The 26,510-nt window shown below is 41.8% G+C and overlaps 1 protein-coding gene across 1 annotated transcript in view; it reads right to left on the bottom strand.

The window, feature by feature from the left end:
• Positions 1-26,510, bottom strand: part of PLCG2 (phospholipase C gamma 2) — a 176,491-nt gene that overhangs the window by 19,144 nt on the left and 130,837 nt on the right. Inside the window, exons 15-27 of the mRNA XM_043987636.1 lie at positions 26,172-26,276; positions 25,498-25,587; positions 23,869-24,044; positions 21,643-21,843; positions 20,439-20,558; positions 18,697-18,877; positions 15,551-15,619; positions 13,606-13,715; positions 12,060-12,156; positions 10,227-10,293; positions 8,926-9,083; positions 3,220-3,322; positions 1,298-1,507 (exon numbers count right to left, since the gene is read on the bottom strand). Coding sequence (XP_043843571.1) covers positions 1,298-1,507; positions 3,220-3,322; positions 8,926-9,083; positions 10,227-10,293; positions 12,060-12,156; positions 13,606-13,715; positions 15,551-15,619; positions 18,697-18,877; positions 20,439-20,558; positions 21,643-21,843; positions 23,869-24,044; positions 25,498-25,587; positions 26,172-26,276 — 1,687 coding nt within the window. The remainder of the gene's footprint in view (positions 1-1,297; positions 1,508-3,219; positions 3,323-8,925; positions 9,084-10,226; positions 10,294-12,059; positions 12,157-13,605; positions 13,716-15,550; positions 15,620-18,696; positions 18,878-20,438; positions 20,559-21,642; positions 21,844-23,868; positions 24,045-25,497; positions 25,588-26,171; positions 26,277-26,510) is intronic.

Genomic DNA, 26,510 nt, shown 5'->3' with positions numbered 1-26,510 from the left:
GGAACTAGGGAAGTTTTACCAGGAAAACAGAAGTCTCCCAGAGAATAACCACTGTATGAATGAGACATTTGATTTACTCTCCTTAACTCTGGAGGGAAGAGCTTGGGGTACCAAGAGGGAATTGCAAAAAGGCAATTTTAGGCTTGATGTAAGGAAACACTTCCTAATAATTAGAAAGTTCCAAAGTATAATGGGGAACACGGGGCTTTGGGAGATCTCAGGTTTCCTTGTACCATAAGTTTTCACTCTGAGGGTAGACAAATACTTGTCAGACGTGTTATAGAGGAAGTTCTAGTTCACATATTGATTGGACCACATGGGCCCCAAGGTCTCTTCCAACGCATTATTATTATTATTATTATTATTATTATTATTTGGTGAGGCAACTGGGGTTAAGTGACTTTCCCAGGGTCACATAGCTAGTAAGTGTTAAGTGTCTGAGGCTGGATTTGAACTCAGGTCCTCCTGACTCCAGGGCCAATGCTCTATCCACTGCGCCACCTAGCTGCCCCAAATGCATTATTTAACTGTGTTTATTAGAGGTATCTCTCTGAGTGGTATCCCTTCACTAGACTATGCACTCCATAAAGCTAAGCAAAACATCTTATGTAAATCCTAAAGGCTGTAGTAAACTCTTTGTTCTGTCATCTTTGGTCCCTTCTAAACTGTAAATCCTATGAGGGCAGGGACTATGCCTCATGAAAACAAGAGTTGGACTATGCTTAAACTTATCTAGCACAGTGCTCTGTACATAGCAGGCAATTCATGTTTGAGTGAGTGAATGAATGAATGAATGAATGAAACAAGGAAGCTGGTCTAGATGATCTCAAAGACCCTTTCCCATTTGATACTGTTAGGCATCTATGCTCATACCCCTAGCATCACCACCTCCTACCAGCAGACACCAATCCCATACATTCTTCCCCACATCATTCTGTTCTCCCCAGTCACTTTGACATCCTTCCCATCCCTAATGCCTTTCTTCCACCATTATCTAAAAAAAAAAAAAAAAACTGAAGATGAGGAAAGGAGAAGCACCTAAGGGTTTGTTTGCTAACATGCTAGGTTGACCAGGAAATAGTTTAATAGCCAAACATTTAATCTTATCTTCAGTTGGTTATTAAACCTAGCTCAATGACTTTCTATTTCTTCCTAAGCAGCAGTACGGCACTTGTGGCCACCGTTCTGCCTGACATCAGGGGGCTGTACAGAGTTCAGCCATGACACACCCTTCACAGAGTACTCAACAGCCCACACTCAGCTCGAAAAGACAACACCATTCTTGGAGACCCCTTACCTGCTGTCTGGAAATTCAGAGCGACCATCTGAGAGCCACAAAGCCAAAGTCGAAAAGGATCATAATTTGATGAGTCCACTCTTTGGCCTTTTGGGTAGACCCGAGTCAGTCCCTTTTGATTGTACTTCAAAAGATCAATCGGCTTCTGCCTAACAATGCTGTCAGCCTTGGTCTCCACGAAAGAGCGAATTTCTCTGAAATCAGGATTTTCTGCACAGACATATAGGAAAGGAAATGAAATTGTCACTTAACTTCAGGACTGTGACACAATCACTATCACAGCTCAGTCCTAACCCACCATGCAAGGACTGAACACTGGGTTTGAAAGATAAACCCAGGCAATACGACAAGACTATTGCGGTGGATATGCCAGAGCCATCCCATTTTGTAAACTCAGACATTAGTTACCATACCTCAACACCGTAGTCCCACATTCTCAGGACATCAGAGCTGAGCAAGCATTTTGAAAAATTAAATGCCAGCCACAAAGGGGGGATACTTTGGGGGAAGGGGGTAAAGGGCTCATTTGCTATTCCATAGACTGGTATAAAAAGTTCTTAGTGAACCTTCCCAAGTCAATGTATTACTGGAAATACTAGGGACCTTGTCGGAACACTGTTTCCCCTTAGCCTGGCCATATGATGTGGCCCAAGGGGACTGTCCCTGCAATTTAGAGCAATTAAGTCAGCCTAATTCCACATGTGAAATATAGAAGGAAAAGCCTGTCAAAGAAAAACCTGATGATTCCCATTGCTGCCTGTCTTCCTTGCTTGTTGAAACATCACTCTGCTTCATTGAATTGCATTCTCTCCTGAGGTGAAGGTAGCCTTGGAATTATCTTGATAAGTTACAGGAGATAGCATGAGACAGCATAAAGCACTGGGTTCAAATCTAGCTCTACCATTTGCTAGCTGTATGTCCTCACTTCTCTGTGCCTCAGTTTCTTCATAAGTAAAAGGACAAATACTAATTGTATTGTCTACATCACAGGGCTGTTTTGAAGATTAAATGAGATCTTGCATGGGGAAGAGTTTTGTAACCATGAAGTTCAATTGAAATATAGGGAGTGCAATTTCTTTACTCTTAAAGCTCCTTCTAGAATAGAATTCCAGTTTATCACAGAAAACCTGCCTGGGACTGGAACAGACTCAATGAAAAAGTGACATAATCCTGAGCCTTGTGCACAGTGATAATAATCACTCACATTTATACAGCACTTTGAGGTTTAAAAAGTGCTTTCCTAGTAGGCACCCAACAGATGTTTGATGAATAAATGAACAGGCTACTCTGGTGCACAGACTGCCTCTGATTTGGCTCCACTGACCATCTGCCAGGAACCACCTGCTCTGAATGACGCATGGTCATGCTCTCACCCACCCCTTGTGCCTCCCCCACTTTTAGCCCTGCTCTATCTTGCTGATCCCTGAAAGGAAGTTAATGATAGTAGCAGCTAATATTTACACAGTACTTTATGGTTACAAAGCACTTTGTAGACATGATCTGATTGCATCCTCCTAGCAACCCTGTGAAGTGATTAACATAAGGATTATTGTTCCCATTTTATTGATAAGAAAAAACTTTACTAAGGCTCAAAAAGGAAGGGACTTGCCCAAGGCCATATGGCAGGAAAAGAGCAGAAGCAAGTCTGGAGTCCAGATCTTCTGATTTCAAGTCCTGTGGCTCTTTTCACTCTACCAAGCTGCCTGCTGGGTGGACAGGGTAGGTAGGAGTCACATGACTTCTGTCCTTTATTCCCATCTTCCCTGTGACCCAGTCAGATAAAAGGCTATACGTCATTCTGAATAGAGCACTATTTCCATCTGGAGTCCAGAAATCCCAAATGCTATAATACTCTTTGTCACCAGTCTTAAATAAAAGCAGCTACCCAGGAGTGAACCAAGATTATACAATGAAGGAATTACCTAAATTATCCTTGGTTTTACTTGTTGGTTTACAGTAGACGACTAAGTCGGATAGTTCTATGGCAATTGATTGATTCTTCTCCCAATACTTCATGTTGGTCTCCTGTTTGGAATAAAGACATCCCAGTAACCGAAGTTTGTGATCAGCTCAGATTTCACCAGACCTTCCTTCTCATACTGCTGTGTCTCAATGACAGTTTCAAGGGAGTCAGACTTTTCACTTTAGGATTTTACTGTTTTAAAAAGTTTTCCCTCCAGGCCCTGGCTAATTCCTTTCAGGCCCCATACCTTCTAGCCCACACTAATGAGCTTTATTCTCAGGACATTCTTCTTTCAATATGGAGTTGTATGTTGAGAGGGTAAAATCCCATGAGAACATAACTCATATTTCTGAGTAAAGGTATCTTTTAAATGAGGACCCCCCACCCCTTCTCCCTATGCCCCAACCTGTGACTAATTACCGCATTCAGACCTCACTCATACACAAATTAATGGAGCTTCACCTCATTCTTGTTAATAGGGAGAATTATTACTCAGAGATGAAACTCCAATTGCTTCTGCAAATACTTTAAGGATGACTGCTCTAACCTTGTGGCAAAAGTCCATCCCATCCCAGTCAACAAAGGAAGGCAGTTCATTTTATCTATCACTGTCTAAATGTCCTCATTAGAGTCATCACCTCCACTCCTTCCTCACCAGTAAACTGCCCTCTCTCCTTGGAATCATTGAGGATTTTGATAAGCCATCTTTGGCCTATTTTTGCTCAATTCTGGACCTCCATAGGCCTTCATCAGCTCAAGTCTGGACCAATACAATAGTCTGCTGATTGGTCTCCCTACCTCAAGCCTCTCCCCCATTCTGGTCTAGCCTCCATTCATCTGTCATAGTGATTTTGGCCTAAAGGATAGGTCTGGCCATGCCATTCTCTACTCAAAAATCTCTAACAGCTTCTTATTACCTCTAGGCTTAAATAGAAAATCCTCCATTTAACTTATACAATCCTTCCTGTCATTCTAGTCTTTTTACATTTTAATCCTCTCTATGAACTTTAAAATTCGGCATCATTAACTTTGGTCTTCCTCACACATGACACTCCTATCTCCTGACTATGACAGGCTTTGAGTTTTCTTACTCCTCACCTCCACTTCCCTGACGTCTTCTGCTTCCTTTAAGACTCAGCTCAAATTCCACCTTCTCTAAGAGACCTTTCCTGGTTCCCCCTGCCCACTGTCCAAGTCTTCCCTCTGAGATGACCTTGTTTTTGCCCTGTAAATATTCTGTGTGAGAAAATAATGGGATTTGGCAGATACTCAAAGGCTCACCTGGAGATTAATCTAAATTGATTGAATTAAATGAGAGTTATTGACTTTGCTGATTAGCCTACTTCAAGTTAATTAGATTGTAACCACACCTGGCTGGCCCTTAAGGTGGTATTGTTCTCAGAAGCTAAGGACTTTGTTTTTGTTTTTTTTGGTGAGGCAACTGGGGTTAAGTGACTTGCCCAGGGTCACACAGCTAGTAAGTGTCAAGGGTCTGAAGCTGGATTTGGACTCAGGTCCTCCTGAATCCAGGGCCGGTGCTCTATCCACTGAGCCACCTAGCTGCCCCAAGCTAAGGACTTTGAACTCAACTCGAGACCACCTTCAAGTCCTGTGAACCAATGGATTTGGATGACACCTACCAATCAGCTTGAAGGATTGTGTAAGGAATGCCTCTGCTCCAGACCCATAAAAAGCTTCCACACTCAGTTTGAGAAGAGTTCATGGTTGAAGCAGGCTCATGGCAGAGGACTTGAGGAAGAACCAGACCAGACTGGAACTCCAGGCTAGATAGGCTTTTTCTTAACTCCATGTGTTCTTTTTTCTCTAATACCTAGTATGCTTTAATAAATGCTTAATGCCCAAAGACTGGTGCTAAAGCTTCTAATTTAAGGCGACCACTCACTAGATTTTAAATATCATAGGTAGAATTTAGGCCCTTACATCTATGTGTACATAGGCATCTGCATAATGTCTCCCCAATTTAGGATGGAAGTGCCTCAAGGGAAGAACTTTTTTTTTTTACTTAAACATCTAATAAGATGTTTGTTGAATGACTTGCTGTACATCTCTCACCTTCAAGTGCTGTCATCCTCCATTAGAATGTAAGTTCCTTGAAGTGAGGAATTGTCCTGTTAGTTTTTTTTTATTCCCAGAACTTCCACAATGCCAGGTACAGAGAAAGTACCTAATAAATCCTTTATCTATTCTTTTTTTTTTTTTGGTGGGGCAATGAGGGTTAAGTGACTTGCCCAGAGTCACACAACTCGTGTCAAATGTCTGAGGTCAGATTTGAACTCAGGTCCTCCTGAATCCAAGGCCAGTGTTCTATCCACTGTGCCATCTAGCTGCCCCCCTGTATCTATTATAATCTAATATATTCAAGTTTAGGAAACTCACTGCCTTCAACACTTCCAGGGCCTGGCCGTCTGCCTAGCTTTGGAGACCAGTGAATTCTCAAGCTTCTCAGATTACACATTTGGACATACTAGGATTAGTGCAAATTAGTAAAATTATATAAGACTAAGGCTGAGGCTGCTGGCTATGGAGGCAGAGGCTGGCTGATTACCTGAACTTCAGAATTCTTTTTTGGTTTTTGGGGTTTTTTTTAGGCAATTGGGGTTAAGTGACTTGCCCAGGGTCACACAGCTAGTAATTGTTAAGTGTCTGAGGCCGGATTTGAACTAAGGTCCTCCTGACTCCAGGGCTAGTGCTCTATCCACTGCGCCACCTAGCTGCCCCCTGAACTTCAGAATTCTGAGCAGCAATAGGGTCAAAGCCAACTGAGTATCCACACTAAGTCTGGCACCAATATGTGAGCCCCTGGGGGAAGTGAAATGTGGGGAGACACCAGGCTGCCTATGGAAGACCGAAGCAGCCCAGGTTGGAAACTGAACAGGTCAGAGTTTCTGTACTGATTAGAAGTGGGATCTCCCATGAATAGCCAATGCCCTTCCAGCCTGGGTGAGGTAGAGAGACTTGGTCTCAAAAAATAAACAAACAAACAAATAGGCTAGAAACTATCCTTTGAGGGAAAGGTGAAACGGAAATGAAAATATGGCAGGAAGCCCTGGTTGAGGAGTAGCCTGGGGAAAGAGTCCCTTTACTGGGAGCAAAGAAATCTGGGTTCTGTTCCCCAATTCTGCCAGAACTTATGATCTGATATTACAAAAGTTCTCTTCCTCTCTCTCTCTCTCTCTCTCTCTCTCTCTCTCTCTCTCTCTCTCTCTCTCTCTCTCTCTCTCTCTCTCTCTCTCTCTCTCTCTCGATTCCTCAGTTTCCTAGTGGGTAAAAATAGGGGAATTAGAGGGAGTGATTGCAAGGTCACTTCCAGCTCTGTTTCTTGAGTTATATCTAGTTTACCTAGATCTAGGACAAGAAGCAGGCCTTTTTTCCAAACACCCTCCCCCTTCTCCCAACAACCTTCAGTCCTGAGCAGTTTTGGTCACAGTGGGTACATAGTCAACACTGGTTACTCATTTTTTTGCTCTCAAGTATAATGGCATGAGGTTATTTTTTTATGTTCACATAAATGTAAAATCCAATTAAGGGGTAGTTTAGATCAAAGAGAGAACATGCCCAGCTTAAGTGGTTAGGATGATTTCAGGTTATTAAGAAGTAGGGGGAAAAAAGAACTTTCCAAGGAAATTACCCTTTATCCCATCAACAGAGCTGCAGAAAGCCAGAGGAGACTACAAATAAATGATTTTTTAAATTGTCTAAGCATCTCTACTTCTTACATTTGGCCCCATTTTCAGAGCAAGGCCTTGGGCACAATGGAAATGTGTTTTTAAGTGTCTGCTACCTTTAACTGATTCCCTCTGAAGTTTCCATTCTCTAGTACCATACCCGATTCCTGCAGAAATGGTTTCGATTGTCCCAAATAGAGTTTGAACCTGGTAAAGGAACAGCTCAGCTTGTTAAAGACAGATTTGTATTCCCATGACTAATAACTATTAAAACACAGAGAGGAAAAGAGTGAAGAGGCCCTCGAGAATGATCCCTAGAGAACACTGTTGAAAGGATCCCTCAAGTAACTAAGGACTCTTAAGGGGCAGCGTGGCTATCCTGGGATGCCTCTGGATTTCAAGTCAGAGAAACTGGGGCAGCTTGGGGGCAGCTAGGTGGCACAGTGGATAAAGCAACAGCCCTGGATTCAGGAGAACCTGAGTTCAAATCCAGCCTCAGACACTTGACACATACTAGCTGCGTGACCCTGGGCAAGTCACTTAACCCTCACTGACCAGCAAAAAAATTGGAAAGAAATTAGGGCAGCTCTCCCACTCAATGCTTGGGTGATTCACTTAATTTCTCTGGGCTCTTCTCCTCATCTGTTAAATAAGAGGGTTGGACAGATGAGGTGTAGGATCTATTCCAGTCCTATCTCTATGATTCGAGCCATGGAGATGGGCAGGTTTGCAAGGACCAACCCTGCCAGATCATGCTTGATACTGTTCCTCAGCTTGTGAAGCAAGAGGTCAGTGTGAGAGCCATTGAGTCTGACTGCAAGGCTTGAAAGACACGTGGCTGCATCTCCAAGGTGACTATCAAAGTGCCACCTACAGAGAGGTCCGAATGAGGAAAGATTCTCTCTGGAATGGCTTATGTCCATGGTTCTCAAAGGGTACTTTGCTTTGGTTGGCCAGGGACAAGTCCAAGATGGAAATGCAAAACATACTGCTGTTTAAGGAATTGTCCCATTTAGCACGGAGGAACAAGATAGCTGGTATACAGGAAGATGGTTGTGGTGAAAAGGACAAGAATTCGAAGTCAAAGGGCCTAGGATTAAAGCCCAACTCTGCTCCTTAGTATCTACCTAATGTTTGTTGGACAGGTTGTTTAACCGCTCTGTGCCTCGATTTCCTCATCTGTAAAATAAGGCGATCAGACTGAATGGCCTCTAAGGTCCTTTCCAGCTTTAAATCTATGATCCTTTGATACTGCTTTATTGCTAGAAACTCACCCACTGCAGCCTGAAAACAGTAACTGGTCCCTTGAAAGGCTCAAGACCATCTAAGGTGAAGTTCTGCCTAGGATTGGGGGCATCAATAAACTTATCATAAAATGCATTTTAATGATAAGAAAAAACCTCAGTGACGAAACAGGGCTTTCACAAGTTCCATCAAAGTACTGCTTTGGTTTGTGCTTAACTGTACCTAAGAAATTACCCATCCTTCTGCTATTCCAAAAATATTTAATGTTCAACATTTCTGAAAATGGTCATTTCTCAAAGTTCCTTTCCATTTATATGGCAAGGAGAAAAGATGGCAGACAACTAAAAATCTACCTTTCCATCCCTCCTACCTAGATAATGATTTTAGTATTCGCCAAACATCTCCAGATACATAATCAATCAACTCAACACTCATGATTTCTAACTTAGAAGTTTCTTCAATGGTTAGGGCCCATCTAATTATCATATTCTGTCCACATGTTTAGAACCTATTAAGCCATAAAATTAAGGTGGCAGCTTCTCTCTCGCCACATGACAGTCTAGGGCTCACCAGGGTCCGCAGTTGCCCCTCAAATGGTCTGACCCAAAGCCAAGAGGCTTCCCTGTGAATGCTGGCAGTAATAGCAGGAATTCAGGGCACAGTTCCACTACTCAACGGCCTTGGCTGTCACCTTAGACCCCCACCAGCCGAACCCAAATGGCAAAGCTCCATACCACTGTGGCATTCTTCCAGGTGATTTCCCTGATGCTCTGGTACCACTCAAACAGCTCTTCCACTTTGTCAGTTGCAAATTCTACAGGAGGATCATTGGGTTTCTTGGGTTCCAGAATGAAGACAAATGGTTTCTGGTTTTTTCCGTGTGGTACTTTCACTTGAAGAGAAAAAAAAGTGTTTCAGGAAGCCAGAGTCAGCCATACTACCCGAACCCCACTTCAATCCCCAAGTCACCTTCCCAAGGGGCAGCACTCCTTATGGGACATGATTATTCAAGAACATGGACACCATTGATTATCACCCACCCAAAGAAAGACATGTATGAAAACATGCCTGTCTGTCTGAAGTGAGGGGTGGGGCGGTGTCAATGAAAGATATAATCCCATGGCAGAAGTAAGGGGTTTCCCCCCTTAAAGAGCATTGCTCAGTCACCAGCTCATGGTGATGGACAGATAATAGTCTGTCAAATTTTCACTACTTAAAATTTAAATATTTTAAAAGCTGATTTTTCCTCCTGGCCTTCAGCTCCCAACATTCCCAGAAGCTTCTTTTTCTCTGTTCACACTTAAGGCAGCTAGGGAGGACACATTTCTGCACAGTAAAAGATATATGTATGTATGTATGTAGGTAGGTATGTGTAGATATGTGTATACATGTATGTGTATGTGTGTACATGCATATACAGCTATAAATATATGTATACACATGCATGTGTGCATGTATAGATTTTTCTAAATATATAAACATGTATATGCATACCTTTGTACACATATTTTTATATACACATATATAAGCATATGTTTTATTCATTAAATCCATGATATATTTTGAATTGAAAAACAGAGCCCTAAAAATATTACAAAGTACTTTATGTTTAATGTGAAAATAGGCATTATTAACAACAACCAAAAAATAACCCCTTTCCTTTCTAAAGCTGAAATGAGCTGGCTTGCCTCAAACTTTGGGAAAGAATGAAAATCTATCTGAAAAATAATGAAAACTACCTATAAAAATATCTATTAAGGGAACACCAGGAATCACAAAACTTTAAGGGAACCCACATCTCCTAATGCAATGTTCATTCTCATATCCACTGGTCACCCTCCCCATGAGCTATTGTAACCAACAAATGCTGTTTGGCCCTTCACACCAATTCCTTTGGTCACTTCCTAGAAAAGCACAGGAGGTCAGAATAAGCCATGGAACTTAGGAATCACAAAAGTTACCAGGTTCCCCTCATCAACAATCCTAAGGATATATAGGATTTAACAATGAGGATCAGGATTTGATGTTCACTCACCAACATTATAGGTGTTAAGATCCAAGATTCCTCTGCACAGAGATCCTAAAGGGTTATCTTCAATAATCTGTGGAGAAACAAGAATAGTTTCAAGAAAACCTTGAGAACAATTCACATTACTCTTAACTAGGATGCTCAAAACACAACCAGATTCAAAATTATACCACCGAACTGAGACACTGACCATGGCCCTGTTTAAAATTCCTCCTCATTAGAGGATAAATATGTCCATAGGGATATGGAGAAGGAACAAGGCTCAGAGTTTGTAGTGACCTTGTTGCTAGTAGAGACCTGATAAACATTCACAGTGGGTCATTTTGCAGCTTGCAAAAATGTGCCTCGTGAACTCCAAAGGAAATTTGGAGCCATTTCAACTAATCTGCTCTTTCCAACTTCGTCACCCTCTATGACTGTGGAATGGAGCATCTTGTCATGTGCAGGCCCTATATGTATAAGATATGGCTTTCCAATTTTCCAAGAATTAGGAGGCTACACTTAGAACAACAAGCATCTTAATGTAGTCTTCCTCTGATTGTTCAGGACACCGTTTCAGCCCTACAGGGCACAAGGGTCATCATTATAAATACCAATGACTATTCATAAGATCCTAGATTTATACCTGGAAATAATCATACAGGTCATCTAGTCCAACTCCTTGTTTAGCAGATTAGGAAACAGGCTCATCCAGAATAAGTAACTTGTCCAGGATCATTAAGGCAGCAAGCAATGGACTTAGAATTTAAACCCAGACCTGTTGACTACATACCCAGAACTCTTTCCACTGTAGTATTTTTCACTGTGTGGTAAAACTCAGGAGCTCTGGTTATTGGGACCTTCCAGTCAACAGAATGCTAGACCATAGATGAGCCCTTATACTAAACTTTAATCCATCTCAGACCTTAGTCACCTCTCAGTTCTACTTGCTACCTTAATTACTCTCAGGGTATACTTAATGCCTGATTACCTGAGATAGAAGCATTTAATCTAGAAGATTACTTTATGCAGGGCACAGGTTCCTACCATGGTCATTTTCCATCTGAAAAAAAAAGCTATGCTGTCCATGCAAAGTCTTCCAGGACAACATGATTAAAACAAAATTGGTTGGCTGGAGTGACTCCAGAATAATCCAGGCCTTCATCACTTCTCACTTGGACTATTTTAATAACCTCCTAATTGGTTTCCCTGCCTCAAGTCTCTCTCCTCTCTAATCCATCCTCCACACAGTTCCAAAAATTATATTTCTAATGCATAGATCTAGTTATGTCACTACCCTGCTCAAGACTCACTACACATTACTACCTTTCATGCACTTTCTATTCCAATTGAAATGACCTACTTGGAATTCCCCATATACCACACTCCCTCTCTTGCCTCCATGCCTCTGTTATGGACTTTCTCCATGCCTAGAATCTTTGCTTTCATCATTTCTACCCGATTTCCCTTTCTTCAAGGTATAGCACAAGTGCCACCTCCAATAAGAGACCTTTGCTGATTCCTCCAGGGATTAGCAACCCCTCACTCCCCTAATTACCTTGGATTTATTTTACATATATTTTGTTTTCACCCTCTGTCTTCATGTCATATCACCATAATAGATGAAAGCTCCTTGGGGGGAAGGATTGTTTCATTTTTGTCCCTATCTCTAAAGCCTAGCACAATGTTTGGCACTTAATAAAAGCTTGGTGACCAAATAAAATAATGAATTCACTGAATTATATTTTGATCGTGTTGAATCTCTGCAAGAACAATATGGTGGCTCAAGTTAGCTCCATCTATTTGTGCAGTTCATGAAAGGGGACAGGCAACTTCCACATGACCATTATCTAGGCTCACCTGTTTTTCCAGCTCTTCAAAATCAACTGTTGATATGTCCTCCACATAATTAGATGGAAAATATTGCTGAATCCTTCCTCCATAATCACCCTTCCACCTAAATAAAGCACAGTACTATTAAGCCTTTGTGTGAAGGGTATTAATGATCCCTGCACAGCCATTTACTTCCCCAGCTGTTGTGCTGGTTCCCTGGTGAGATAAAAGCTGCAGCTGGTTACCCGGTCAAAGGCAGCCAGAGCTAGCAAGGGATGACGATTTCCAAAGGGAAATGTGGCTGAAAAGACTGAAGATCACTCTTCTCTCTTCCTCTGCCCCTGCCTTGATGCCTTATCTGGCTGAAGAGAAACTCTTAAAATACTTCAGAATTGAAGGCCAAAGGTCTGAGCTGTTATGGATAAACTGAGATGGATGACAAGACTTGCAGAACAACCAGTTTTACCGGTGCTCTTGGGCAGAAGGGTAGGGAGGTGGGGCTGATTGAGGGGAACAAGAGGCACCCCATCTCCACTCTAAAAGTGTTGTCTTATGCCTCAGATTTTCCTAATGTGTTTTGGAGGGATTTCTCCTTTAACCCATCACACTCAACCAGGTATCAGACTTATTAACATATATACCCTATTAGACTGTTAGCTCCGTTGTCTTATATACCCTATTAGACTGTTAGCTCCTTTGAGGGCAGCTACTATGTGGTTTTTCCCATCTTTGCATCTCCAGTGCCTAGCACATGGCCTTGCACATAGTAGGCACCTAATCATTACTGGTTAAATTGAGCCCTTCCCAAAGGTAAAACAAAGGCCTTGTGATACTACCCACCCCAGCCCCATGCTTTCTGCTCTCTCTTGAGTCTCACATACATAGTATACATAGATACACATTCAAATATACATGCATATACAGATATGCACATATGTATGTATACAAATATCAATATATGTACACATACAAATAAACACATGTAAACTATACAAATATATACATGTATATATATATTTGTATATGTATGTATATATTGATATGTCGATTGGTTTTACTGAATTGATTTTTTCCTTTCTTTTTAAATCCTCGTTACAAGGAATAGCTTACTAGGGAGGAGGAAAGGATATATTTAGATATTATGGTAATATATGAACAAAACAATAATAAAAACGTGATTTTTTTTAAAAGGGAAAAAACCTGTAACAGAGGGGACCCTAATCATCCCCCAAACCCAAATGCTTAAAGGCTAAGAAGTGGCTTTCTCTCCCACTCCCCCATTTTCAGAGAGGCTCACTTGGCAAGGGCATTCCCGACACCTTTTGGCCTACAAAGTCACCAGCACCAATCTGCACTGAGAGGCCAAAGGGCATTGTCCAACCAGACCTGGAGAACTGCCCTTGAACTGGAACTTATGTAACAGAGCACACCCTACTTCTCAAGCTCCCCATGGCCACTCTACAGGGAGAAGGTACAGGGGGCCCAGTCCTGAGCCTAACATGGTTCCTAGGAGCCAAAGGATGTTTCAACAAAGCTCTGAAGCAGGGGGAGCCCATGTGGGGCATAGCCTTACCAGCCACCAGGCTCCTTGGAGACATTGTGGATGAGGGCCCCCCGACAGAAGCTGAGTTCATCCCCACGCTTGGCTTTGTAGTCATATAAAGCCTTCACGGTTCTCTGAGGCTTTTAATGAAAAGAAAAAGAAATTGGTGAGGAGGGGGAGGGGAGACAGGGAAAGATGAAGGGAACAGAGGGGAGGCTGGTTAGGTCCCAATCGATAAGTCCAGCTTCTCGAGCCATTTGACTTCTTTCTCATTAAGACTGAGAAGGCTTTGCTTCAAGGCTGTGGAGTGACATCTATTGGCATGAGGGGCCAATGCTGCCTAAGTACTTCCCTGTGTGGATGTTGAGCTGCTGGGATTTGAAGTATTCATCTAAACACTGACAGCAAGAGAATTAGCAGCTGTCGTCATCCCTTTTCCTAGCACATGCATAAAGGGAAAAACAGCATGGGAAATGGTCAAGTCAGCTCCACATCCCTGCTGGCAGGGATAGGACTTGGGAAATTCTCAAGGAAACTGTATTTTCTGGCAATGCAACAGTTCCTTCACCTAATTCATGCCGTTTAAATCCTTTTACTCAACTTAGGCAATTTATCTGGGCCCATGTGACAGGGACACAATTCCACCAATCTGTCCCCTCCTCAAAGGATGACTGGGAGACAAAGACAAGAAAAGCAAGATTCTTCCATGATACAGTGTGAATTCCTACTGAAGACTTCCTTGGTTAGAGTTAGGTATGACCAGTGCATAGCACTCAAGGGAGTGAGTTCATTACTATGGTCCCAACTCCTATAGGCTTCCTCTAAGAGATTTTTCTCAGTTCTGATCCTCCAGGGGTGGGAGCCAGATAAAAACACTCTGCCCCCCTCAGAGATTCATAGAGGTAGACTTGAGAGGGCCTACTACTACATGCTCTGAGCATCTTGGTGAAAATCTAGCTCATGTAAGTGAATTCTGAGAAAGGTACTATATAAATATAAAATATACTAGTAGATCTTCTTGGTTTTAAACAACTCAACATTATTAAATCTGAAGTTTCAAAACTAGGGAGGAAGGAGAGGAGAGGAGACTATTCTGCTTAGAAAAGGGGTCTTAATTTGTGAAGAAACAATTCAGAATCATAGAATTTCTAAGTGAGAAGGGACTCAGAGACCAGTTAGTCCAAACTCTATCCAAAAGAGAAATCCTTTTTGAACACACTCAATAAGCACTCATCCAGCCTTTGCTTGAAAGGCTTCATGGGAAGGAACCTGCCACCCCTCCCACAGCATCCCATTTTACAGTTCTCTGGAAGGTTTTTCCTGACATTAAACCTAAATTTGTCCCTTTGCCACTTCTACCCATTTCTCCTTCAAAGAGGAAACTCCCTACTACATTTAACATGTCACTCAAGTCAACCACAGTTTTTAGGAATTCATTTCTTACACTTCCACACAATATCACTGTATTTTTTTAATTCAATCTTAGAATTTTGATAATGAGCACAGATCATGTGCTAGATGCCAATGACAAAATAATAACAAAAATCCCTCTGTAACCTTTGTCTACATGAGAGATAGGGCTAGAGGCAGAATGGCCAAGGAAAAGGCTATGGTCAGCAGCTACTGGGGTATGAATCCAAATGGCAAAATGGACAAGGGAACAAGAGTTAACATTCTCACTGTGGGATGGGAGGTCAGAGAACCAGAGAATTTAGCTAATATCATCAGCCCAAACAACTAGTATGGCCAAACTATAAGGACTTAACTATAAATCAAATGACCTAAACCTACTTAATCAAACCTTGGGATCTCAGCAAGCCAAGGCTGCATTGGGACTATATGCAACTTACAGTAGGATATCTCAATTCTGGGAAAAAAATTATTTTCATTTCTCCCATGTTTATTTTTTTCCACAAACATTCTAAACAAGGAACAATACATTTTCTTAAAAATTGAAGAAAAGTAAGCACTATACCGTTGAGGGGTTAATTTCACTGGGATCCACATACATCCTGACATCATAGAGTGAATTTATGTCCCTTTCCTAGAAAAGAAGAAATTAAGAAAATATTTTTAAAAAGAAAAATATGCTATGATCTCCCAATACACTTTGCATATAATGCGACAGCAATTAGCATCTGGTCGCTTCCTCTCCCTTGGGAGAACACAGAAGGGATATATAGAATCTGGCAAGGGAGTTAATGACCCACAGGAGGTAGTCATGGGTGGAGACAAGAGGGGGAATCACAGATGTTTCTGGAGCCAGCAGACCATGTGAAAATCTTGCAGTTTTTCATGGAAAACAATACAGTCCAGAGAAAGGCAAGTGTAGAATTCAGTGATAATCACAAACTTGCTGAACAGGCATACAGAGAGAGAAAGACAGACAGACAGACAATGAGAAATTAGAAAATAGGAGCTTTAACTATATACAACCTCTATGCTTCTATGAGACAGTGTAGTATAACAGAAACAGAGCTAGACTTCGGGGTCACCAAATCACAGAATTTCAGTTAGACAGAACTTCAATGACCTTTTAATCCAATCCATGTCTACAAAAGAATCCCCTCTACAACGTACATAAATAATGGTCATCCAGCCTAGAAAAAACACAATAGAGGGGAAACCTCTGATCTCCCTCAAGTTTCAAATACTGACTCTAACATTTATTAGCTAGGTGACTGGGCAAGTCGTATAACCCTTGCCTTATCATGTTCATTTATAAAATGAAGATAATAACAACAGAGAGTTTGGGGCAGGTAGGTGGTATAGTAGATAGCACACCAGGCCTGGAGTCAGGGATACTTGAGTTCAAATCCAACCTCAGTCACTTGCTAGCTGTGTGACCCTGGATAAGTCACTTCACGCTGTTTGCCTCAGTTTCCTCATCTGGAAAATGAGCTGGAGAAAGAAATGACAAACTACTCTAGTATCTTTGCCAAGAAAACTCTAAATGGTGTCACGGAGTTGGACATGACAGAAATGATTAAACACTAATATAGAATTTGTTTATTATAAAGCCAGGCAGATAACAAGTTCTATGTAAATGTTAACTACCATTACTATTGTTATACTGTGCTTTATAGTTTACAAAGAACTTTAGAAATATTACCTCATTTGATCCTTCCAATAACCCTGGGAAGTAGCTGCTTTTATGATCCCCATTTTGTAAATAAGGAAACTGAGGCAGAGAGAGGTTAAGTGCCTTGAACAGAATCATTTGAGGTTGGATTTAAACTCTGGTCTTCTTCACGCCAGGCCCAGCACTTTATCCATTGCTCCACCTCAGGTGATAATGCTAATATTACTTGCCTCATAGATTTCCTATGAAAAACACATTTCATAAACCTTGTTTTTTGTTCTTAAATACTCTTTTATGGATTGGGATCTACATCCCAAGCTGAGTTCAGAGCTACAGCAACCAGGAGGTCCTGACATTCATTATTAGAGGAGAAGCTCAAACAGGAATGATGTACAGGGAATGCCTAACATTTTGAGAGGTGAGAGAAGGTAAGAAATATCAGGAGGAAATCTGAAAACAATTCATTCACACTTCACAGTACAGAAGAAAGAGGTCCTGACAGGTAGAGGAGGGAGACACAGAAGGGGGAGGCATAAGGAGTAATAAAAAAGTATGCATTTTCAGCTAGAGCTAGAGTGAATCAGGGATAAGAAGCCAGGAGAGAAAGAAGTGATAAGAGAAAAGCTGTAGAAAGGATGTTGAAGGCTCACAGGTTTAAGGATGCCTGTTTCTAGCTTTGTCCGTCACATCTAATTGGATCAATGTTAAGAAAAGTCTTGACTTCATTTGTTTCCCTTTGCCATCAAGCACAGTGGCAGGCCAAGCCAGGGCCTAGGGTGCAATAGCATTCTTTTTTCTAAAAGCACTCTTTTCTCCCCCATTTACTGATGCTTCATGATATTTTCTGTGAATTGTTATAGAAAATGTCATTTCTATAAGCCCCTTTTTATCTTCTTTGGCCCATTCCTATAGGTCAAATAACAATTTTACCTTTATCTATCAATATCTCTCTCTCTCTCTCTATATATATATATATACATATATATATATACACATATATACATATATACATATATACATATATACATATATACATATATACATATATGCATATGAGTAAACACACACACATATACACACTTTTAAAAACTAGGTTTATAATTCCATCAGTAGAGGGAGCTCCTGATGCTGAACTTCCTCTATCTCTTAAGATCAGAACCTGTTCTGCAATTAACAGTCTTAGAGAGTTGTCTCAAGTACTGAGACTGTGACTTGCTCCGGGTCCCATAGCTAGTGTGCAGCAGAAGCAAGACCTGAATCCAGCTCTTCTTGACTCTGAAACAAGAACTCTCTCCATTATGCTATGTTGTCTCCTTTTCCTGCCATACTCTGCAACTCTCTCAACCTCTGGTGTCAAGCTGAAATTCATTATAATATATTTATCATAATATTACGATAGTACCTTCCCTGCAGCACTATTGAGTGATTTTATAAGGTAAAATATAGAAAGCCTTTTGCAAAACTGATAGCTCCATGCGAGTTATTATTTGTCACTTAATTGGCTATTAAACAAAGAGCAGAGGAAAAGGAGCTAAGGCCCTTGCTACCTATGTCATAGCCTTAGGTATCAGAGTCTGTTATGTTACTCCACTAACCCCCTTGACTTGTAAATTTGGGCATATGTGAGGGGGAGAAAGACTGGATTTGGAGTCAGAATAGGTTTGAATCGAGGCCTGGCCATTTACCATCTCTTTGACCTGGGGAAAGTCACTAAATCTTCCTGGGCCTCAGTTTTCAGTAGGTTCTGGCCTCACTTGGGAGTGTTGGGGTTGTGGGTTTAACACCTCTAGTCTAGAGAGCCGCTAAGGTCCCTTCTAGCTCTGGATCCATGATCCCCTGTGAAGGTAGTAGGCATATAGCAATACAAAACAATTTGATACTAACTTTCCTGCCAGGCTTGAGACCTGCAGATCATATGCTTTTGGCTTCAAAACTTTAAAGACTTAGAGAACAGACTGCCCACCCAGAATGAGACTATCAGATTTGATTAGGTGACAACATCTGTCTGGCACTGGATCCCAGAGAGGAGGATCACTCACAGTGTTGTAACGCTCCAGCAGGTCTGGAGTCACAGGGTAGCGCAGTCTCATCTTCCTGTAGAGCGCGTGCTTTTCATAGTAGCTGACCAGCTCCACCAAACTTTCAAAGTACGCAGATGTCCCCAGCACAAAATGGCGCCCGTCTTTGTTAATCCGGCAGTGTTTTACTTTTCCCTTGGCTCTGGAGAGACAGGATTTCAAAGGAAGACAAAGTTATAATTTCCACAATGACTGTAGTCCCCCAAAGAACCCTCCCTTCCCCTCCCTCCTCCCCAACCAGTGTTTTAAGACTTGGAGTTTCACTATCAATCAGTGTTTCCAGGAAACACTGAGGAAAGAGCAATCAACATGAAGAGACCAGGCCCCAGAAAAAGGAAGTGCATTCCTGGGACTCTCAGAATGGTTCCCAACTAGTAGGAAGCACTGGGCATGGAAAAGAATGCTTAATTTGAAGTTGGATGATCTGAGGTTCAAATCCCAGCTCTGCCACCCAGGGACTACAGGATGAAAAGGAGTGGATGGGCTTCAATGTGTACAACTAGACAGAGTGACCACATTTCTAAGATCATACATAGTAAAAATGTGGTGTCTGCAACTCAGGATCCACTTTGTAACACTTCCTCTTTTCAAATCCCCAAAAACCTGAAAAGGACCTAACCAAAGACCCTGAACAAATATATACAAACAGTCCCCGAAAGGCAATAAGGAGCTCAGCTCCCCTACATCAATGGGGGATGGAAGGATCCTGGGTAACAGGGAGTCACAATACAGACCATGCACATAGGTCCCCCATTTCTAGAGAATCAGAATACGATTAAGTACACTGAGACAATGCCAGTGATTTTTCTCTTTCTTTGAGAATTAAAGAGGCACTGTAGTTACATATCAGGCCTTGGGGTTACCATTATGGATCTCACTTTTGATTCTTCTGTGAAACACTGAACTGCCAGATAGTAAGTCTTCTGCTAACAAAGTTGCAATTGTATATTATCAAATTATGTCAACATCTCTCTTCTAATCTTTATCATTAGTTGCTTGAGAAAGTAGCAGCTATTGCTAATAGCCTTAAGGAAGAAACCAGCTTTTCTCTCTCTGTGAAGCTCCCTGTAGGCAACAGAGAAAAAGAGAACCCAAACCTTTGGGCCAGAATTGGGTTGACTCATGTAGTGTGCCCTTTGGGGAAGAGCAGTATACATTTTGAAGACTCCTGTTACAAAAGTGGTCTGTCCCAAGTATCTATTTTTTTGTTTACCCATGTTCTATGCTCCCCTCAGCAAAATCTTATACTTAATAGCTGTGTCATAAATAACTTGAGATTTTAGGCACAAAGTACACTGTACCAAAGGGTTAATCAGTGATGACTGCAATACCTTCTGAACTCTTCCCTATTTTCTGAGACACACCTATGTCAGAGGTTGGGGGATTCTGGCAGTCAGAAGCCACAGAACCTTCAAACTCATTCCTTTTCTCCAAAATAAGTTATAGAATACCAATGGGAAAGAAAGAGTCTCAGTTCTCTAAGAATTATGGGGAGAATCACTTTAACAGCTTTGTGGTTTTTCATGGGGAAGAGTTCTTCAAAATTCACTCTTTCCATAAGGAGTCCAAGAAAGTCAAGAGAAATCCACTGAAGATATAAGCCCTATTTAAGGATACCTAGGAGATGCCATGATTTTTGCTTACTTATTAACCTCCCAATGAGCAGAACTGTTCCCTACACATAGTTTTGCCCTTATACTTACCTGAAAGTAATGGCGTATGCGTCTCCCCCTTCTCTTTTCCTAATCAGGAAGGCTCCATCTCGGGGAATTCTCATCAACATGTCTTCGGCTTCTCCTCTGCTCAGGCTATCATAGTACCAACTACAGCATGGCATTAGGGGCGGGTGGGGGAGAAAGATAGACGAGAGATTCTAAAGCTTGTCAACTTGCCAGTCAGCCAGAGTAACTGGTGGCGGTGTTTCCTAAATTATAGTCTCAGAAATTACCATATAAATTATGTATTAGATTTCCCCATCTTGCCTCACATGACAGCAGTTTAGGGAAAAGAATGCAGCAACATATCAAATTCTTGGGTAAAACATCAGCATGGCTTGTCTGCTTAAAGCAACACAGAATAAATCAGCTTATCGTTACAAAACAATACAGCCCAGAACTGCCATGCTGGTTATCATAGAATAGCACATTAGCTGCAGCTTCTGTCCTGAAAAATGTAAGGCAGAGGGCACAGCCAGAAGGATTTGGTTGTTTTCATGCATGTATGTATGTGTATGTGTTTAACGAAGGAAAGCAAAGGAAGACTCAAAGGAAAGGACCCACAAGGGAATGCAGGAAAAGTTTCAAAAAAACAAGAGGGATTATCCAACATGAGCTGCTTGGTAACCTGAATTTTAGCAGAGTAATGACTCTTTTTTGAGGTTTCTTTTCCTCCATTCTCAACATCAGAAGGCGGAACCAATCTTTGGTTCAATGTATGGATAAAAACTAAGGAAAGGACTTTGAATTTTTCCATTTTCAAAGAGAAGAGTAAGGAACTCTGTTAAGAAGAAATGTTTCCATGCCATAATTAACCTCTGGAAACCAAACCCCATGTTGTTTCATCTGTAAGAGAGAAAAGTAAAGCATTTGGAAACCATTAGGTGGATGCTAAGAGAGCACTAGGCCCCTCTGCATGAATTTAAAGGAGAAACAAAGGTTCTTGGGCAACCAAGGATGACCCAGTATTGAGCTTTCCTGGTTCCACCATTTGCCTTACTTTCTGAGGCAGAGAACTGCTCTGTGTGCTTCCTTCCACACCCTACATCTGCTTATTAATGGGATGAGATGTCTGCATGCAAACATTTCTGGGCCTCTGCCACTCCAGGAGGCTGTAACTAAGCCCAACATGGAATCCCCACTAAGCACATCCGATTCTGAGCACAAAGCCAGAGCACATAGCCTGACATACGCTTTTGATTCATGAGGATTGGGGTTGGGCACTGGATCTGTCAGACGAAGCTCAAATTCAGCACATCTCAGATGGGCTTCTCGGTAGTGTTGAATCAAGTCATAGATGCTGTTGAACATGAGGTTGTCAGTCAAATAATACTTCATGGCCCCTCCCTCAGGAGTCGACCGGATTCGACAGTGCTGAACTCTGCCTGATCGCCTGAAAAGGGAAGGGGCATATCTGTCAGGCCACATCATTTTCAAGGCTACCCTTCCATCTAAGGAGGAAAACTTACTTTTGAAAAAAGTAAACAAGAAGAATCCAAATGAATCCATTCTATCCAAACAGATATAGGTGTGGTACTTAATAGGTAAAAGAACAAAGCTCTGAGCCCTTCCTGGAAGTGGTATTCTTGTGCGCATGTACGAGCATCCTTTTCTGACCCCTCCAACTGCAACCTCTCTTTGTCCCTATGTCCCTATGTTCTTTATTTGTATTTTCTGTATAGACATCTATTTGTACATGTTGACCACCCCCCTCCCACCAAGAGAAAGAGTACCTGGCACATAAGTGCTTAAACAAATGCTTGTTGATTGATTGAGTGGACCTACAAGGCTGTGATTTCATCAGCTTGGGGGAGACTCCTGATGTGGGAATTCTCTTCACCAAAGCAAATTTCAATTCTTCTAGGACTTAACAGATTAAGTAGGGAGTTAGCTAAGACATACATGGTTAAATAACTTTCTCTGGGTCACAAAGCTAGCAAGATGGGATTTGAATCTCAATCTTCCTAATTTCAATGCATGCTGTTTACTATGCCATGCTGCTTCTAATGTATGTATGAATGTATATAGCTATACACACATCTATGTCGATTGTTGTTCAGTCATTTCAGTCATGTCTGACTCTTCATAACCTCATTTGGGGTTTTCTTGACAAAGATACTAGAGTGGCTTGCCACTTCTTTCTCCAACTCATTTTATAGATGAGGAAACTGAGGCAAACAGGGTGAAGTGACTTGCCCAGGATCACATAGCTAGTAGGTGTCTGAAGCCAGATTTAAACTCAGTTCTTCCTGACTCCAGGTCCTGCTCTATCTACTGTGCCACCTAGCTGGCCCACACCTACACTTACACAGAATACACACATGTGTGTCTACATACATACATAAATATATACATATGCTCAAAGTTCTTAACCTGGGGTCTAAAAACTTTTGAAACTATTTTGATAACTATATTTTAATATAATTTGCTTCCTATATATATTTTATTCTATGCATTTAAAAAATAATATTCTGAGAACAGGCTCATCAGCTTTACCAGACTGTCAAAGGGACTCCATGACATAAAGTTAAGCACCCTGACTGCATAGGTATGTGGATGCATGTCTATATGTATGTATGTATCTAGCTACCCACATATAAGTATACTGACAACTCTCTTACAATATAAGTTGCATAGCAGGTGCTAACTTTCTTTGGAAGAGGCTGTTTCCTTGCTGAGAATTCCCTAAACCAATGATATCACAGGTTGGGTCCTAAAATGAATGAATGAATAAGAAAAAAATAATACATGTAGGAATGAATTAGGGTTCCTTCTTTCTAGCTGGATTCAGATTAGCAGAGACAAGATCACTAGTATACCTGTGTTAACTGTCCTAGCATTTCCACCTACTCATTTTACCTGCTGTTGTTAGTCCTTTGCTTTCAAAGAGGACCAATGACATCAGGAGGGTGATGTCTTGATTTACAAATGAATCAGATTTAAGTGAGGCAGGGCTGTGCAGAGTTCATCAGGATCCTTGTCTAGAGTTATCAGAGTCGAGTGGCAAGATGTAAGTCAAGACAACTGGTGATGGCCTAGTCATTTTATCTACCAAGCAAAGGGATAAGATCTCTATTGTGAAGATCAGGCCTTGTCTCTCAGATCCAAAGCCAACATTTCAGGACATAAAAACTCCCACCTGATTCAACAGGAGTGGGACTTGAACCCAAGTCCTTGCTAACTCTGAAGCCAGCTCTCAATTCACTATACAATGCATTCTGTCTTACGGAATAATTATAGACCTGAAATTATGCAGATTCCCAAGGAAAATAAATTCGACTGTATTTTAAATGCATGAAAAGCAGAACGCACCTCTTATTCATCTCTCTACCCCTAGCAGGCCCGGTTCAAGCTTGGCACTGCACAGAGAAAATGTTCAAAGAATACCAGCTAAATTAATAAAAATGAATGAAATTACCAGAAGGACAGTGTGTAGTCATTGGGGAAAGTCTCACTTTCACGGACTAAGAAAGTTCCATCCTTGCCACCGGTTTCAGCACAGTATTCTTGTAGCACTTTCTCAGCACATGTCCTCTTCTCCATCCGCTTATGAAACCACTTCTCACCAAAATGCAGGTCAGTGCGTGCTACATCCTAGATAAAAAAGGGAGGTCAAGTTATGGTGGCTGTCAGGCCAGAGAACTTTTTATGAGACATGGCGGTCATCTCCACAGTGTCACCTTGGAAAGGTGCCGTGCTTGGCACCCTTTGTCATCTAAAGTTAACAAAATGCCTATTAAGCCTGTCTGTCACCTAATGGCTGGGGCCCAGCTGCCTTCCTCGGGCTACATGTGGCCAATGCAGCCTGGACACAAATATGTTTGCTTTTGCTTCCTCTGTGCTCTTTGGCCCTAGGAATACAGCCGGTAGCCAAACAAGCCAACCTCTCCCCCAGAGCTATTGCTACCTGTTATCTCTTGACTCAATATACCATTTTCAATTAGAATTAAAGTAAATCAACAAATGCAAGCTGTGCTCACTCTACCAGGCTCCCGGCTGAATCCCATCTGAGCACATGGTTGGAGTTCTGCCTGAATGAAAAGGACCTTGGGGCTCTCCTGTAGTACATAGTAAAGTCCCTTGTTTTGGGGTTGGAAGCTCATGGAACAAAAACCTGGGGCATAAACAGCAGCTCTGCTACCACAGTTCTCCGAGCTGGGAAGAGCTGAGACTACAATAGCCAGCATAAGAAATTTTAAATTCAGCATGAGGACACCCCCACCTAGTGACAAAAATGGGAAGTCCGGCAAAACAGAAGAAAGGCTATTCAGGCCTCAACTATAACAAGAATTTCTGGTTTTGCTTGAAAAGGTGGTAAAGTAGGAAAGAAAAACAAGGGCAGTGATATTGTCTACCTAACTGCTGTTGGGTCTCTTTAGTGACACAGAAGTGACTCAGACCTTCCCCGTCCACCCTTTGTGATATTGGGCTCCTCTGACACTCGGAAGTCTATCTTTACTGCCCTCAAGGAACACAGAAATAATAAGAATAAGGATAATAGCTAACATTTGTATACTGCTTATTATATAACAGGCACTGTGCCAAGTGCCTTACAACTATTATTTCAGGGCAGCTAGGTGGCGCAGTGGATAAAGCACCAGCCCCAAATTCAGGAGGACCTGAGTTCAAATCCAGCCTCAGTCCCTTGACACTTACTAGCTGTGTGACCCTGGGCAAGTCACTTAACCCTCACCGCCCCATAAATGAATGAATGAATGAATGAATGAACAAATGAATGAACAAATAAATAAATATTTTAAAACCCACAATTATTATCTCATCTGACCTCCACAACAACCCTAGGAGGTAGGTGCCACAGATGAGGCAATTAAGGCAAACAAAGATTAAGTGACTTGCCCAGGGTCACACAATTAATAAGTTCCTAAGGCCAGATTTGAAATCAGGTCTTCCTGACTCTAAGCCCAGGGCTCTATCCACTGTGTCACCAAACTGCCCAGACAGAATGAAGAGGGGGTGAAGAGAGAACTGGGAAGGAAGGCCCCCTTCCTTAATCAGGTTTGTAAGAAAACCAGCCCATCTCCCGTACCTTTGATGAATCCTCTTCCGTATTCTGCTCTATAACATCACTGAAGGAGAGCTTCTCATCTGCTATGGCACAATAGTGGCGATACCACTTCTACAACACAAGACCAGAGTTAGTTAGCCTTCTTAAGTGAGAAGCCCAAACCAGAATGGCAACAGCAGCTGGGAGCCTCATTCTTGGACACAGCTCACTCAAAAATATCATCCACAATTTTTTTCTTAAAATCATTGTGGCTCCAGAAGCAAGCAATCTCATTTCCCCATGCTAATTAGCTCATTCCCTCCTGTTTTGACTCTACCATGGGCATGATCCTTTTCTCCAGATGCTGCCAGCATCCAGATGGGATACCCATGCCCTGCATTTTGTGACTGCACACCTCTCAGACTTCTGCTCTTCCTTCAGGTTTCTAACAGCCATAATGAAAACAATGCATAGTTATGAAAAAGGAGGGGAGGTTTTATTTCATTTCTTTTTCTTCTAAAGCCCTCCTGCTTGGGCCTGCCAATAACATTTTCTACACCATGGGGAGCACCATTCAGACTTGCACAACACAGGCCATACCTGATCAATGGTATCCCATACGTTCTTTTAGTCTCAAAGCCCTCCTGCTTGTGCCTGCCAATAACATTTTCAGCACCATGGGAAGCGGCATTCAGACTTGCATGACTGGGTCTTACCTGATCAATGGTGTCCCACATGTACAATTCTCCTTGCTGCTTTTTTTCCTCTTTCTTGTCTTCAATGTTGATGTCCACATCTCCTCTGGGACCCAGTTTCTTGTGCTAAAATGAAATACACTGAAGGTTTCTCCCTTGGAACCTCTCTTCCCTATCAGCCAGTAAATAAACAATTACTATCAAGTTGCCAAATGCAGAGGATGCTAAGAGGGATACAAAAAGAACAAAAGACTCTTGAGTCTCCATTGCCCAAGGGGAGCATACAAAATGCTTGGGAAGACCACCAAACGAACCCCCTCCCCATCCTACAACATACACACATGGAACAACATAAAAACA

The sequence above is a fragment of the Dromiciops gliroides genome, chromosome 2 (genome assembly GCF_019393635.1).
Source record: "Dromiciops gliroides isolate mDroGli1 chromosome 2, mDroGli1.pri, whole genome shotgun sequence".
NCBI lineage: Eukaryota > Metazoa > Chordata > Mammalia > Microbiotheria > Microbiotheriidae > Dromiciops > Dromiciops gliroides.
The sequence above is the reverse complement of the archived record's forward strand: the minus strand, read 5'-3'. Positions and strand labels throughout refer to the sequence as shown.